Consider the following 16,026-nt stretch of genomic DNA (forward strand, 5'->3'; position numbering starts at 1 on the left):
GTTAAAATTGGGGTTTACGGCCTGGGGTTAAAATTCGGGTTTCGGGTTTCGAAACTCGGGTGCGGACTACAGCTCCTCCTGGGGCCATCGCTCTACCCACTACAGAGCAGCAGCAGCGGCAGCAGCAGACAGCAGCAGCAGATGGCAGCAGCAACAGTAAAAACAAATGAGTTCTGCGTGGGGTCCTGCTGCTGGCAGCAGCAGCAGCAGCGGCAGCCCCGTGCAGTCCGGGATGTCTATACACCTAGAAGAGGGTCTCCCTGCGCAGAGAAAAGGAGGGCCCTTTGCTGCTTCCTGTGCTGCTGCTGCTGCTGGCAGCAGCAGCAGCAGCAGGGGCGAGCCGCTGCAGCGGGAGCTCCGCAGCAAACACCCAGGAGCTCCCGCCCGCTGCAGTGTCTGTACACTGCAAACTCAAACTGCGATTCGGAAACAAATTTAGAGACAAAAGTCCTCCGCTGGGAAGCTTCGAAGAGAGTCCCAAAGACAAACACCTGAGCAGCAAAAGTCCAAAGACACAAATTCCACAAGCGCGCCCTCAGCAGCTGTCTGTACACCTCAGCCAGCTCCCCATACACCCCAGATACCTGCCTGTGCACCCCAGAGAGCTGCCCATACACTTCAGATAGCTGCCTATACACCTCAGTCAGTCGCCCATACACCCCAGAAAGCTGCATATACACCGCAGATAGCTGCCTGTACACCCCAGAGAGCTGCCTATACACCCAGAGAGCTGCCCATACACCGCAGATAGCTGCCTATATACCCCAGGAACAGGTGCCTGTACACCCCAGACGCTTCGAGCTGCTGCTGCAGCATGCAGAAGAGATGTATATGAATATATTTAAATGCGTATTTGTCAATATGGGCCAAGCAGCAGCAGCTTTAGAAAATATAAATGCATGCAGAAGCAAAATAATTACTTATATATTTTTAATGCAAAGGTGAAAATAAACGAACGCAGAAGTTGCAATTATACAGCTGAGGTGTACGTACAGCTGCACGCAGAAAAAGTCATTTGAGCAGAAATGCACAAATGGACGAAAAGCGCATGCAGATTGTTCAAATGGATTATATACAAGCAAAATGAATTAAATAGAATCAACAAGAGGGCTTAATTGCATTTAAAAGGAGAAAAATGAACCAAAAAAAACAAAAATGGAGAAGCAAAAGCTGGAAAGCTGCTGCGGTGTATGTGGCCTCTGCAGGTGCACGTACACCCGAACACCGCAAACTATTTCTTCTAAACTTATTTGTCTCTTCTCATTTAATTAAATTTAACTTTATCCTTTTCTGCTCCTCTTGGGCTTCAGAGGGCTAGAAGGCAGCTGCTGGAGCTGGGGTGTACAGACACCTGAGCTGCTGGCAGCTGAGGGGCCCCCCTAACGGGGTGTACGTACACCTCAGCCCGGGGCCCCACACTTCCTCACTTTTCCTTTAAATGAAACTTCGGCTCCAGCAGCAGCTGGCCCTTGGAGCCGAAGCCCAAAGAAAAGCCTAAAGACACATCAGCTGCTTTTTCGCTGCTGCTGCTGCTGCTGCTGCTGTCTTCCGGGCCCGCTTGCTGCTGCGCCTTCGTTCTCCCCGCGTCCGCAGCAAGCGCAGCAGCAGCACCAGCTGCTGCTGCTGTTGCTGCTGCTTTCTCACTCTCGGCTCTGCTGCCCGCACGCAGCAGCAGCGGACCCCGAGCAGCAACTTCAAAACCCAGCAGCGTCGGAACTGCTGTGTCTCCTGCTGCTCCTGTCAGGCCAGCAGCAGCAACTCGCACAGACGCTTCCCCTGCAGCAGCAGCAACACAGAGCCGCAGCAGCAGCAGCAGCGGGTTGGGTGCTGCAGCAGAAGTCTCCTTGACCTAAACAAAGAACTCGTGCTGTGGCATGCTGCAGCAGCTGCAGCAGCTGCAGCAGCTGCAGCTGCTGCAGCAGCTGCAGCTGGAGCTCCTGCTGCGAATGCAAGCATCAGCCCATCAGGACACACGAGCCGTGACTGCAGCGGGCCAGCAGCAGCAACACGCCCAGCAGCACCACCAGCAGCAACAGGACCAGCAGCAGCAGCAGCAGCAGCAGCAGCAGCGGACCCTTCTCGAAGTCATGAGCTGTCTCCACAGCTGCTTTGCTGCTCTTCAAACTCCAGCAAGCCCGAGAAGCAAAACCCAAAAGCCGGAGGCCCCACGTGCTGACGGCCAACTCGCTGCTGCCTCGGGAAGCTGAGCAGCAGCAGCAGCAGCAGCAGCAGCAGCAAGTGTAGCAGGTGAGGGCTTTGGCGGGCTCGAAGAAGCAGCAGCACAAAGGCTGCAAAAGCACCGGGAGCCGCACGCCATAACCAGCAGCAGGACCAAGTGCAGCAGCAGCAGTGGTGACAGCTTCAGCAGCAGCAGCAACAGCTGCAGCAGCTGCTGCAGCAAGAGCACCGACAAAAACAGCAACAGCAGGACAAGCAACAGCAAGAACCGCAACAGCAAGAGCAGCGACAGCAAGAACCGCAAACGTAAGCGCAGCAACGGTAAGAGCCGCAGCAGCAAGAACAGCAGCAAGCGCAGCAGCAGTAGCAGCAGCAGCAGCAACAGCAGCAGTGACTTACCAGCGAAGGTAAGTTTAGATTTGCCTTTGCTGAAGGTGCCGAGACACCTCAGAGCCCCGTCACTAACAGGAAGAGGTGTCTGTACACCCAAGAGCAGCTCCACGCCGCTTACGCCCTGCTGCAGCTGCTGCAGCTGCTGCTGCAGTTGCTGCTGCAGCTGCTGCTGCAGCTGTTGCAGCTGCTGCAGCCGCAAATCTTTCTGGTGGCTTGCAAACGAGGGTAGCAGCTGCTTCCCCTCCTCCTCTGGCACTGTCGCGCCGCCTTTCTGCTGCTGCTGCTGCTGCTGCTGTTGCTGTTCCTGCTGCTGCAGCTGTCGTTGCTGCTCTTGCGATTGCTGCTCCTGCTGCTGCTGCTGCTGCTGGTCAACGGGCAACTCAGCATTTAGGCGGGCAAATGCTGAGGCACCGAAAGGGAGCTGCAGCGGCACCTGAAGTGTACACACACCTTAGCAGCAGCAGCGAGCGATGCAGCAGCAGAAGCCTTCAACAGCAGCAGCAGCAGCTGAAACAGCAAGAGCAGCAGCAGCAGCACCAATACCCACCGTTGCACCCACGGAGACAGACTGAAGCCCTTTGCCGCCTCCAATGCTTATGGGACCCGACGCCACCTGCAGCAGCAGCAGCAGCAACAACAGCAGCAGCAGCAACAGCAGCATCACATCAAGAAGGTAATGCAGCAGCGCCCCACAAAAGAAGCTTTCTTACAGCCGGCATGAGACACATGCGCAGCTGCCCTTCAAAGCGGGGAGCAGCAGCAGCAGCAGCAGCAGCAGCACCAGCGGCGATTTTGGCAGCGCCAACAGCAGCAGCAGCAGCAACAGCAGCAACGGCAGCAACAGCAACGGGTGCCACAGGCCGCATCACCCATATTCGTCGCCCCAGTGTCTTCGCCAATGAAGCGTCTGGAAGCAGCAGCAGCAGCAGCAGCAAAGCTGCCGGCAAGGCAATGCCGGCAATCCTTTGCTTCATTCTGCTGCTGCTGCTGTTGCTGCTGCTGCTGCGCTTGTTGCTGCTGGCGATGCCGCAAGGGTATCTCCTGCTGCAGCTGCTCTTGCTGCTGCCGCTGCAGCCAGAAGTTCGCCGTGTTCCCCTTTCTTATCGCAGCGCGGCGGCCCGCTGCTGCTGCTGCTGCTGTTACTGCTGCTGCTGCTGCTACTGCCGCTGCTGCTACCACTGCCGCTATTACTGCTTCTGCTGCTACTGCTGCAGCTGTGTCTGCTGCTGCAGCCTTTGCTGCTGCTGGGTCTGTAACGGCTGTCTCTGCTGTGGCTGTCTCCACTCTTTGTGGCTTTCTTCTGCTGCTGCTGCCGCCCCTGCTGCTGCTGCGGCTGCCAGTGCAGCAGAGTTGTGTATTGAGTTTGTCGCTGCAGCAGACACACTTGTAGCTGCTTCTGTTGCTAACTGCTGCTGCTGCTGCTGCTGCTTGGGGAGGGCCTCGGGGTGTCTCCAGGGGGGAAGTAACCCCAAACCCTAAACCCTAAACCCCAAACCCTAGGCCCTAGTGTCTAAACCCCAATTCTGTTGCTTTGCTTCCGTTGTGTAATATAAAGTATTAGTTATCTTGCCTTGCGCGGCTTCAGCTGCTGCTGTTGCTGCTGCTGCTGCACACCAGTGGGGCAAGGTACTGGCAGTCTCGGGAAGCAGCAGCAGCAGCACCACCAAGTCTGCACGGACTTTTTTGCGTTGATCGCTCCTCGAAACCATAAACCCTAAATCTCAGATCCTAAACCCTAAACCCTAAACCCTAGTTTGGCGAAACAACTCGCCGCGGACGACTGGCGTCTCGTGGGCCTCAGGGCTGTCCCACACCGACAGTGTTTGTAAACCCTAAACCCTAAACCCTAAACCCCAAACCCTAGAACCTAAGCAGTTGTTGGTTTGCTGCTTTGTTCTTTAAATGAGTTTTTTCCCCTAATTTGAAAACTGGAGAAACTGGAAGGATCCGAGCTGTCTGTACACCAGAAGTAGAAAACCTTTCCAGAGCCAAGCTGCTGCTTCCAACGGAAAGCAGCAATAGTTTGCTGCTGCTTGCTGCTGCTTGCAGCTACCGCCTGCTGCTACTACGTGCAGCAGCAGCCTGCTTCTGCTTGTTGACAGCCTGCTGCTGTTTGCTGCTGCCAATTGCTGCAGCAGTTTGCCGTTGCTCACTGCAAATCCTTGCTGCTGCATCGTGCTTCTGCTTCATACTGCAGCAGCTTGCTGCTCCTGCTCTAAGCAGCAAGCAGCAGTAAGCAGCAGCTTGCTGCTCCTGCTCTAAGCAGCAAGCAGCAGTAAGCAGCAGCTTGCTGCTCCTGCTCTAAGCAGCAAGCAGCAGTAAGCAGCAGCTTGCTGCTGCTTGCTGCAGCAGGTAGGTGCAGCTAGCTGCTGCTTGTTGCTGCTGCTGCTTGCTGCTGCACAAAGCCGGCGCTGGCTACGAATGTTGCTAATGTAGAATCTGTGAATGGCTGCTGCAGCCCTGAGCCTGTGGGGTGGGCAGCAGCAGCTGCTAAGACTTTTGCTGCTGCTGCTGCCGGCTGAGCAGCAGCAGCAGCAGCAGCAGCAACAGCAACAGCAGCAACGGCGGGTCACTCTGGAGTTACTGGGGGCCTGGCCCTCCGCTGCCAGAGCAGCCACCCCACAAACGCCGAAGCAAGAGCGACGGCAGCAAAGTCGAGGCAAGCAACGAGAACTGCAGCAGCAGCAGCACAGCAGCCGCAGCAGCAGCAGCAGAATGAGACTTAAGATAGGGCCAGAAAGGAGCTAAGGAGATGGGCACTAAAAATAGAGACAAATAGGGGCCCCAGAGAGACGCAAACAAAAGCAAAAAGGAGACAGGCAGCAGCAACAGCAGCAGCAATAGCAGCAGCAGCCGAGAGGAGCTGCTCTTTAGGGCAAGCAGCAGAAGAGACACCAAGGAAAACACTTGCAGCAGCAAAGACATAAAGAAAACAAACAAAAGGGAAGACAGCCTAAAGGGACAATTAAATCCGAAAGAGAAAAAGAAAAACATTTATAACAGAGACAGAAGCAGAAAGACACATGCGAAGCAGAAGCACAGCTGCTCGCAGCCGCACCGCCGCTTGCAGCAGCAGCAGCAGCAGCAGCAGCAGTAACACCAGCGAACGGGAGCAGCGTTAAAAAAGACGCAGCAACAGCAACAGCAGCCATAAGAACAGGGGAAAGTAGAAAAAGAACAGCAGCAACAGGAACAGCAGCAAACAGCAGCAGCAGTCGTTTTGGCGCTACTAATAGGAGTACGCAGCAGCAGCAGCAGCAGCAGCAGCTCACTCGTGTACTGCGGCCAGTTCAAGTGATACAGGGGTGCCTCGAGGGCCCCCAGCGCATGCAGCGCCTCACTGCCCACAGAGTGGACTCCGCTGCACCACAAGTAGGACAGCTGCCAAGGTGCAGCAGCAGCAGAACAATGGACGTGGTATCCTGCAGCAGCAGCAGCAGCAGCAGCAGCAGCAGCAGTACTGTGCGCGTGCACGCAGGCACAGACCAGCCTGCTGTTCGCTGCGCTGCTGCTGAGCACCCCAGCAGCATGCGAAGGCCTGCAAAGCAGCTGACACAACTCTCCCCTTTGCTGCTGCTGCTTCTGCTGCTGCTGCTGCTGCTGCTGCTGCTGCTGTTGCTAGCATAGCTGTGCTGCTTACCCTTCTGCGCCAGGTCTCGAACGCGTGAGGCCTCTAGATCTGTCCATGGAGCGCTTACTATATCTGTCACTGCAGCAGCAACTCCACCAGCAACAATACGTGAAGCATGAGCAGCAGCAGAAACGGCCGCAGCAGCTGCTGCTGCTTCTGCTGCTGCAGAGGCAGCAGCAGTCCTGTCCTGCCAGGCACCGTGCTCCTGCTGTGGCTGCTGCTGCTCGAGGGGCGCTTAAAGTTGGCATCAACAACAAACAGCAGCAGCAGCAGCAGCAGCAGCAGCAGCAGCGACGGCGAAAAAAGCATTGAGGGCATCCAATAAAGTAGCAGCAGCAGCCACAGCAGCAGCAGCCGCAGCAGCTGCAGCAGCAGCAAACAGTTCTCCCCACTCTTGCTGGGATCGTCTTCAAATGAGGGATCGATCTCCGTGACGAGCTTCGCCTCCGGAAGAGATTTTCGCACTTCCTCTCTGCAGCACACAGAGAAGCAGTTAGCTGCTGCATGCGCTTCAGCAGCAGCAGCAGCAGCAGAGGCAGCAGCCACAGCGGCGGCAGCAAGAGCAGCGCCAGGGCTAGAAGCAACTCGAGCAACACCACGAACAGCAGAACTAGCGCTGGCCGGGACCCAGCAAGCAGCAGCAGCAGTAGCAGCAGCAGCAGCAGGATCAATGAAAACCAGAAAAGAAGCCGCAGCCGCATCCGCAGCAGCCACAGGAGCAGCAGCAGAAGCAGCCATAGCAGCAGGCGCAGCAGCAGCAGCAGCCGCAGCAGCAGGCGCAGCAGCAGCAGCAGCCGCAGCAGCAGCCGCAGCAGCAGCAGCAGGAGGTGTGACCTCATTGCGCCGCTCCACCAGAGCAGCTGCTGCGCGTGGGCGTCCTTGAAAGCAGCAAATAAGAGCGAAGGGCAATTTGGGCCGCAGTCGAAAGCATTTAGAGAACAAGAAGGACAAAAAAGAGAAATTAAAATTGGAACTTTTTCGCAAACACAAAATGCCAGCAGCTCCTTCAAAGCAGCAATGCCTGAGACCCCACGCGCAGCACACGCAGGTGCCTGCTGCTGCTGCTGCTGCTGCGGTGGCCGCTGCTTTTGCGGCTGCTGCTGCGCTACATGCTGCTGCTGCTGCTGCTGCGGGTGCTCGTGTCTGGACTTACGCTGCTCTGCAATGGTCTCGCGAGTTTCCACGTCGATGGAGGAGACAGTGCCATATATGTCTCGCTGCAGCAGCAGCAGCAACAGCAGCAGCAGCAGCAGCAGCAAAACTGGTGAAAGCGAGCAGCAGCAGCAGCAGCACCTGAATTAGCCCCCCACCATGTGCAAGGGATGCGGGTCGAAAAAGGGCACACGGCAGGAATCGAAGCGACAGCAGCAAGGTTCAAAGCACGCAAACTCGCAGCAGCAGCTGCAGCAGGAGCAGCAGCAACAGCAGCAGTCTCACCTCGATCCACCAGGCCCCCGGATTAAGCGCCACAATGTCTGTCCAGGCAAAGAGATCAACAGGGGCTGTGGCAGCAGCAGGAAACACGCGAGAGGCGTCCGTCATGCGCGCAAATGTGCTGTCGCTCTGCAGCAGCAGCAGCAGCAGCAGCAGCTAGCATGCAGAGTCACTAAGCGTCAGCCACAGTCAATCGCCCTGAAGTAAGAGTACCGCCCCTCTGTCTGAGACTCAGCTGAAGCAGCAGCAGCAGTAGCAGATTTAGCAGCAGCGCAGGCCTCAGCAGCAGCAACAACGATAGAAGCAGCAGCAGCAGCTGCTGCTGCAGCTCACAAACAAGAATAATGTGTGGCTAGCTGCTATGTGAACGTCAGTAGCAAAGGCAGCAGCGCCCGCCTCTCGAGCTGCCCGGAAGGACTCCCTAAGCACGCAGCAGAAACCCTGGATACGCCTTTGCTGCAGCAGCAGCAGCAGTAGCAGCGGCCGTTGTTGCAGCGGCAAAAACTACGGAAGCAGCAGCAGAAACAGCAGCAGCTGACACAGCAGCAGCAGCTACAGTACCAAGAAGACTGGCAAAAGCAGCAGCAGAAACAGCAGCAGCAGAAACAGCAGCAGCGGAAGACAGCACCAGCAATACCACAGTCAGCAGAAAATGCAGCAGCAGCAAGCAGCGCAAGCAGCAGCAGAAGCAGCAGCAGCAACAGCAGTGTAGGGGCCACCTACATAGTGTTTTCGGGCCGTAAAAGAGGAAGGCCCTTTAGTCCCATCAACATGGGGCGGGGAGGCAGCCAAGACTCGCTGGTGTAGCTGCTAGCCATCTCTGCTGCTGCTGCAGCTGGCGCTGCTGCTGTTGCTGCTGTTGGAGCAGCATCTGCTGCTGGGTCAGTTGCTGTGGCTGGGACTGCTGCTGCCGCTGGTGCCGCCTCTTCTGAGTCTGCTGCTGCTGGAAATGTTGCTGCTGCTGGTGCCTCCCCCGCTGCTGCTGCAGTAGGTGCTTCTGGTGCTGGTGCTGCTGCCTCTCCCGTTGCTGATGCAATTGATGCTGCTGCTGCTGCTGCTACTGGTGCTGCTTCTGCTGCTTGTAAATCTGCTGCTGGAGCCACAGCTCCACTAAGAACGTCAGGCTGTTCATCAGCAACAGCCGGCCTTGCAGCTGCTGCTTCTTCCACAGGCGCAGCAGCAGCAGCAGCAACTGCCGGTGCAGCGGCTTCTGGTTCTGCAGCAGCAGCTGCTGCTGCACGCACAGTTAGTGGCGCTGCAGCAGCAGCAGAGTTTGAAGGCCGAGCCTCACCTAACCTTCTGCTGCTGATGGCGGTAGTGTTGCTTCGGTTCCTGTTGCTGCTGTTGCGGTCCCTCCAGCTGGACTCAGTAAGGCAACCGTCCCTGCTGCTGCTGCTGCTGCTGCTGCTGTTGCTGCTGCTGCTGTTGCTGCTGCTGCTGCTCTGACGCGGCGCAGGCCCTTCTGCTGTCGTCGAAGGACCTTCTGAGCCTTCTGACACGCTCCTTCTCGCGCTGCTGTCAAAGCAGTTGCCTGTGCTGCTGCTGCTGCTGCTGTAGAGCGCTGCCAGCACCCCTTGCTGCAGCGGCGGCTGCTTGAAAATGCAGGGAGAGCCGAAGCCACCCGGCCCTAGGAAAGGGGACAGCAGCAGCAGCAGCCACAGAGCAGCAGACAGCAGAATTGTAAGCCAAACGCGCATGCACTTGAGGGACAAGGGGCAGCCCTCGCTGCTGCGGCTATACCGAATGCTGCTGCTGCTGCTGCTGCTGTGGACGCTATGAATGCTGCCTATGGCTCTCTGGGGTTGCTGCTGTGCTGCAGAAAAGGAAAGGCCCGGCAGCAGCCCCACTGCTGGTGCTGCTGGTGGCGCGTTGTTGCTGCTGCTGCTGCTTGCTGCTGCAGTAGAAGCCCCGTGCAGCAGCAGCGGGACCTCGTGGGCAACAGCAGGAGCTTCCACGTCTACAGCCACTGCAGCAGGAGGCAGCGCCGCTGCTGCTGCTTTGAGGACGCAGCAGAAGGCGACCGTAGCAGCAGGAACAGCAGCAGCATGCAGCAGCGGCAGGTGCAGCTGCAGCCACAGCCGCACCCCCCAGAAGTGCTGGGGGGAAAGCTTGGCGACAGCAGCAGCAGCAGCAGCAACAGCAGCAAGCACAAGAGACAGCAGCAACCAATGGGCCCCTCCCAGGCGCGGCTGCAGCCCCTGCTTCTGCAGCCGGCGGCCCGCGCCCAGCAGCAGCAGCGCGTAGAGCGCCTGCAGCAGCAGCAGCAGCAGCCAGACCCCGGGCCCCACACTCAGAACCATGTCTGTCTCTTCAAATATATATCTCTGGAGAGTTGCATATTCCCCGAAGCAGCAAACGGCAAAGAGAGCAGCAGCAAAGAGGCTGCAGCAAACCAGCCAAAGCAGCGCTCGGTCAGCTGCCCGCCACAGCGCGCTGTACGTCAAGCCAAACGGGCCCCGCTGCTGCTGCTGCTGCTGCTGCAGCGCCCTCTCTTCCCGCCTCCTGCAGGGGCAGAGGGACAGCTCGTACCACCAGCGCAGGGCGCGCACTGCAAATGGAAGGGCCTGCCTTGGCAGCAGCGCCTGCTCCTGCTGCCGCTGCTGCTGCCGCCGCTGCAGCTGCTGCTGCTGCTGCACCGGGTCAACAACGAGCCGGGGAGGAGCCCACGGGCTGCTGCGAGCTGCTGCAGCAGAGGCCGCAGCGTCCTGCGGAGACAAGAGCTCGTGGGACATAATGCGTTCCGTTCCGGAGCTGCTGCTGCTGCGAGGATCTGTCTGCTGCTCTTGTCGCTGCTGCCGCTGCTGCTTGCTGCTGCTGCTGCTCCTGCACCGCGTTTTTGCTGCGCCGCGTACCTCTCAGGTGTGGCAAATGCAGAGGAACCTCTGCTAGCGGATATCTTGCTGCTGCCAGTTGTGGTGGCAGCAGCTCTACTCACCTCATAAAGTCTATCTTGCTGCTGCGACTGCTGCAGCACCTAGAGCTGCTGCCTCGGTAGACCGGTGGTAACTGCAACCGCCGATATGTTCTGGCGGCTTTTGTGGACGTTCCATGTCTTTAGAAGGAACGATAATTCATTTCAGTGTGCGTGGACCTGAACCTGTACATGTTTCCCTCGAAGAAGTAGCTATCTGCTCTATTTCATTAACACCTGTTGCTCCTGCTGTTGCTGCTGCTATGTTAGCACTCTTCTTGCGGCAAGGACACCAAAATATCTGTGTCTTATCGTCGCAAAAAACACCAAATCCGTGTTAAACGCGAGTTAATTCAATTTAAACGGCAGGCATTCTGCATGCAGCAGCAGGTGTCCACTTGGGCCTCCCAGCACTCTAGATCTGCTGAGCAGCGCCGGGGGCCCCCCAGCAACTTTCGATAGAGCCCCAGCAATAGTGGTGAAAGCTGTGTTGTCTAAAAGCTTGTGAAAGTTGAGTTATCTTGTAGGCTCTATTTCTTTGCAGCTTTCTCGGCGGCCCTCTGGGGCCCCGTGGCTGCCGATCCTGAGCAGCAAGTGCCCCGGCGAGGGCTTCAGCGGCTTTCTCGCAGTCTCGCCGCTCCCTTGTTTCATTCAAACATCCCAAATAAATATATTTGTAGAGGTTTCAGAGACAGAGCCAACAGTGGGGCCCAGGGAGAGTGTCCGCGCCTCTGTAATGTGAATGTATCGGCGGCCGCGGGATACACCAGCAGTTTCAACGTGATACCCTGCATGCGTTTGCTGCACAGCAGGATTTTGCAGGTTTGCTGCTGCCTGAGGGCCCTCCGTGGGGCCCCACAGTGCTGCTGAGCTCCTGGAATAGGCCGTGTGTCTGTGGCGCAGCGTAGTGCTGCAGTGCAGCACACGGAGAGCTGGATATAGCTAAGAGCTGCACGCTACCAACTGCTGCTCTTTTTCTGTTATTTTGCTGCCTTCTGATTACATTGTTCCATAAATGGATGGCGTGGCTCCATTTCATCCCGCTGCGCTGTGATCACACCTGCAGTTTCAGAAAGTTGAAAAAGGCAACACCAGAATAAACCCAAGCGTAACTTGACGAGGTGACCTGTCAGCTGCGTCACTGGATGAAGTATGGGCTCTTTTAATTAGTTCACTTTATTTTTATTACAGTATTCCTAGCATTCAACTCGCAAACATATGGATCCGCGAAAGCTCTAGCTCATCACTTAATCGAAGCAGTGAAGCAACTTGCTGAGCGCATGTGTACTGCTAATATGAACAGTTATTTACGTGTGTGTGTGTGTGTTTTGTGAAATAGATTTTCCCATGCACCGATTTCTCCTGAAGATGGCAAACGCAGCGCATCACGCTTCCTAGAATTATCTTACAAACCTTTTCGTGACGAATTACCAGAACCGCTCTCAAGGAAAAAGTGTTATCGGTTCTTCTCGCACGCCGTGTGATTTGTAAACGGTACAGGGGCAATGACAGCAGTAAACCAAAGAGCAGCGCTTAATTCTTGACGTTACTTCAGCACTCTACAGCACAGGAAGTTGATAAACGGATTTACCAGCAAGGATGAAAAACATCCCATGATTAGGCGTCGCATCCTATGAATGCTGCAATATGCAGAACGCACCATAAAATAGGCTTGACTTTATAATGAGACTTGAAGTTATGAAGATAAAATTTCCCATGACGATGTGCAGCTATAGTGTGAGCCTAGGTCGAAGGTCGATGGCATCCTGGTGTATCTATTTGTATTAACAGAGAGGACTTCTAACGTAACCAGTGAGTGAGGTGGGTATTTGCCAATCCACTGGAATTTGAGTCGCTCATATGCAAGCCTGCGCTGGTGCATTTCAAAACTTTGTGGAGGAAAAGAAGAGAAATCGAGGACTTCTATTTTGTCTAAAGTTTTCGCAACATTTTTGCCTCTCTCTGATACCAGATTGTGCAGCTAAAGCATACAGCTGCAGCCTAATCTGGGAATATTCGGCTTTCGAGGAGAAAAACCCAATAGACTTGCTGCACAGGTCAGGTAACTAATTTATCTGGACTTGGTGTGATAGCTGGCAAAAATTGGCATAGATGCTTCTGGCTGCACACACGAGGCGTATCAGCTGCTGCCAAGAAATCAGTTAGGCGTCATGCACATTCACCACAGTCTTTCTCCAGACGAAACTGAAACGCTCAAGGTTCAGGAAATTGATTGAAACACGTAGTGAACATGGCATCAGCTGGACCGTTGACAAATTTTACTTTGTTACCTTTGCGCCTTTTAGAGGCTTGAGTTCGCAGTTTGTGGGTTTGCGTCATCTTCGCATATGTTGCAGTTGTACTGACTTAAATAGAATTATTGGAGAAATTGCTGGGACGACTGTTGCGCATCACAGAACAGATATTTGTGCCAAGATTGAGTAGAGGCGTATACTGGAAGAAATAATTTGATGAAACGTACACGCAGAGTCTAGGGTAAAGCAAGATAGACGGCTCCGGCCCACTTGCGTAGATGGATCCTGCTGCAGTGTATGTTGCTGCGCCGAGTTTCAGGTTGGTAGAGATGAAGTAGCAGTGCACTGCACTCGGCATCAAATGCTATAAAGCATGCTGAAATGAATCCCGCTCATCCCTCGATGATTTAACAACAACGGAGGAGGCGGCCTCATTGTCTTGATTGTAAAACACCTAGCAAGCCACCAAGTTAGAAAAGGCACGCATTCCCAAAAAAGGAGTACGACTTGCATGTCTGTAAAAGAGCTACAAAGCATAAGCGTCTCACAACAGAAGCGCATGCTAGCTTTGCCCCTGGCATTCGGAAACATTCAAGCGGAATTCCCAGATCAGTAGCAGTATCAAGCAGCTTTTCCACGGCAAATCAAAACGGCTCATTCATAGATATTAGTGTACAAGCATGCCGAAGCGGTGCGTGAATAGGATACAACGCAACTTTAATGCATGCTTGTAGTACCTTATCCCGCAAAGAAAGACAGAAGATAGAAAAAGCTCAGGCAGTCTTCATGCCGCCTAGATGCTGTTTTTCCTGCTACCAGCCACATGCTATGATGCCGCCAATTCGTGTGCGGTGCGGCAGGTCGTCGCTGTAGATGCAGTTTACATTTTATTGTGCATAGCGCTAAACTCATATGTAGCGTGATTTTGCAAATATCATGTCTTTTCATGTCACCTTCAGTATACAGGCTCGCCGCTCTGTATAGCCAACATCTCCTTGCGCCCTGCGCCTCGAAATAGTTTTTCAGCCAGATTGCACAGAAGACGCCTGGCAGCGTAGTTCAATATATTTTAAAAGTTCTTCTGGCGAAACGGACGTTGCGTCATAAATTCAGAGGCCAATCAGGTAATTAAAGACATTCTTCCTAGGCAGGTACTTGCAGACGCATGGCTTCATACCGTTGAAGTGCCTGCTAACTCGTCAAGCAGCCATTAAGCACAGCTAGCTCATTTAAACTCCAAAAACATTGGAAAGCAGGAGATCGTGAGTTAGCGCACAGATATCACTTGTGGCCTCCGAGTACGTCTTCATCTGCGAAGGCCTATAGCACGAACCGAATTACCACTAGGAATACGCCAAAACTCAAAATGGTTACATATAGGTTTCAGTTTACGAAAAGCGTCCCTACAGGCAAAAGATGGCTGTATCGAGAACTTGAATGAAGCAATGAAGTGGCACTCACAAACGTTGCTGCTAAAAGCATCACCATGATTGCAGCAGTGCCGGTCTCAAAAGCTTCACAAAACGCGTCAAAAGAGAATGCTGGGCTCTTTGCTTCTGATTGTTTTCGCAATAGCTTCGGCTTCAACAGGAGCTTCCGGGCCGAGGCTTTGTTGTGCGCGGAGCTCATTGATTTGCTCGACATATCTCCCTCCGCTGCTGCACAAATAGGCGAAAAACACGACACGTTCGCTGACTTTTTCTAGCTCCTTGTTGTTCCATGTGCCGAGCAACTGTGTATCCGATGGGAGACTAGGTGATACAGGGACCTCACCATGGCGAGTTACTTTTGCAAAGCAGGATACGGCTAACGTGCTGCAGCTGTGTGTAGTGTGGTCAGTGCTTGACAAGAAGACTACCGCACTCTAGATGTTCACCGTAGGTGTGGCGCTGCCCTACCGAGTATTGCGAAAGTGTAGATACGCGAGTTGCGGTCAGGTTCGCGTACAGGTTCGAGCTCATCTGTAACTGTACTCTTGTCCCATGTGTTCATGTTTCTTGCATTTAAACACTTTTGAACTTGTCTGCGAGTCATCGATTTCCCTACTTATGATTTTACTCTAGCGCAAGAATCCATAGGAGTATAAATCGTGAAGTTGGCCTTGCTCGTGAACTTCAGCCGGGCATATCGATTGTATTCTGAGTTGCAACAGCTGCTGCCGGTCCTTTCATGACTCTCTGTCATTGAATAGAGCATATTGGCTGTTGCCTGTAAACATGAGCTACCGTAAAGTGGAGACCCTTCGCTCGTACGTCTGTTGCACTAAAATCTACTTTTGACATTTATACTCGCCTGAGGCTCATTTTGAAGTTCGCTTTTGCCGCAAGCCGTTGTGCCCAAAAGATCTGTAGCTGACGGCTCAGCCCGATGAGAATTTGGACAGCGGTGTCCCGCATATAGAATGATCCAGAAGGCTGGCCTTCGGAAACAAGCGACTACAAAACGCTTCTTAGTTTCAACAACAAGCGACTACAAAACGCTTCTTAGTTTCAACGCAAAAAGTGGCCTTGGCAAGGTTGAGCTGCACAGGCGTAGTAGTGTCCACAAGAAATGCAACTTGATGCTCTACTACTGCGCATTTGCATTCTAGCCAGAACGCAGCTGCATCTCAACTTGCAGTGCTAGCAAAGTGGCATGCACCCGTTACAATAAAGGTAATTCTGTCCTCTATTGAGACATTTGAGCTAATGATGCCATAATTTCCCACGTTCCAGGCATGGAAGACTCTGCTTTGTCAACTCACGTGGGCCCTGTTCGCATTGTGCAGCGCCTCAAGCTAAGTTTTGCTCTTTGACTCTTTATTGGGAATTCTGGTCTGTAAATGCCGTTTGCATGAGCGGTTAAAGCTTTTTTTTCGCATTTGGCTAGCCTTCCTCCAAGTAGTGCACAAAATATTGCGAATAACTTCGATTTCCAAAGCAAAATAATGAGATGAAATGCAAGAGGCGTACACCGAACCCAGACGTTCCTTTGCGCGTCGAAGAATACTGGCCAAATGAGTTCAAAATACAGGGCTACTTGTACTCTCTAACTCCAGACGCCGTGATAGGCGCTGCTCAAGTCGGAATGCTAGAAACTGAAAGTGAAAACGTCCACTTGAAACCAAATAGCAGCAAGAGAATGCAATTTTGAAGGGTTACAATTGATTGAAGTGCTGCAATTTAATAACGAGTCCCAGCTGTGAAATCAAACCCGTCCTGCCTAGCCATGAATTTTCATGCCTC

General features: G+C 54.1%; 2 protein-coding genes across 2 annotated transcripts; both read right to left on the reverse strand.

Annotated features, from left to right (window-relative positions):
- Window positions 1-1,423: 1,423 nt before the first annotated feature.
- On the reverse strand, window positions 1,424-7,744 carry ETH_00022270 (uncharacterized protein; the record flags this gene model as incomplete). The annotated part of the gene is made up of 11 exons (XM_013377146.1): window positions 1,424-1,776; window positions 2,075-2,203; window positions 2,578-3,004; window positions 3,119-3,184; window positions 3,282-3,310; window positions 3,441-4,046; window positions 5,844-5,993; window positions 6,110-6,436; window positions 6,595-6,674; window positions 7,247-7,419; window positions 7,640-7,744. The coding sequence occupies 11 exons, from the start codon at window positions 7,742-7,744 to the stop codon at window positions 1,424-1,426; spliced, it is 2,445 nt and encodes an 814-aa protein (XP_013232600.1).
- Window positions 7,745-8,355: 611 nt separating this feature from the next.
- ETH_00022275 (glycerophosphoryl diester phosphodiesterase family domain containing protein, putative) lies at window positions 8,356-10,368 on the reverse strand (the record flags this gene model as incomplete). Its single annotated transcript, XM_013377147.1, has 1 exon — window positions 8,356-10,368. One exon carries the CDS (start codon window positions 10,366-10,368, stop codon window positions 8,356-8,358), a length of 2,013 nt encoding a protein of 670 aa, XP_013232601.1.
- Between the last annotated feature and the right edge of the window lie 5,658 nt (window positions 10,369-16,026).

The sequence above is a fragment of the Eimeria tenella genome, genomic scaffold (assembly GCF_000499545.2).
Source record: "Eimeria tenella Houghton genomic scaffold, Eth_scaff47, whole genome shotgun sequence".
Taxonomy (NCBI): domain Eukaryota; phylum Apicomplexa; class Conoidasida; order Eucoccidiorida; family Eimeriidae; genus Eimeria; species Eimeria tenella.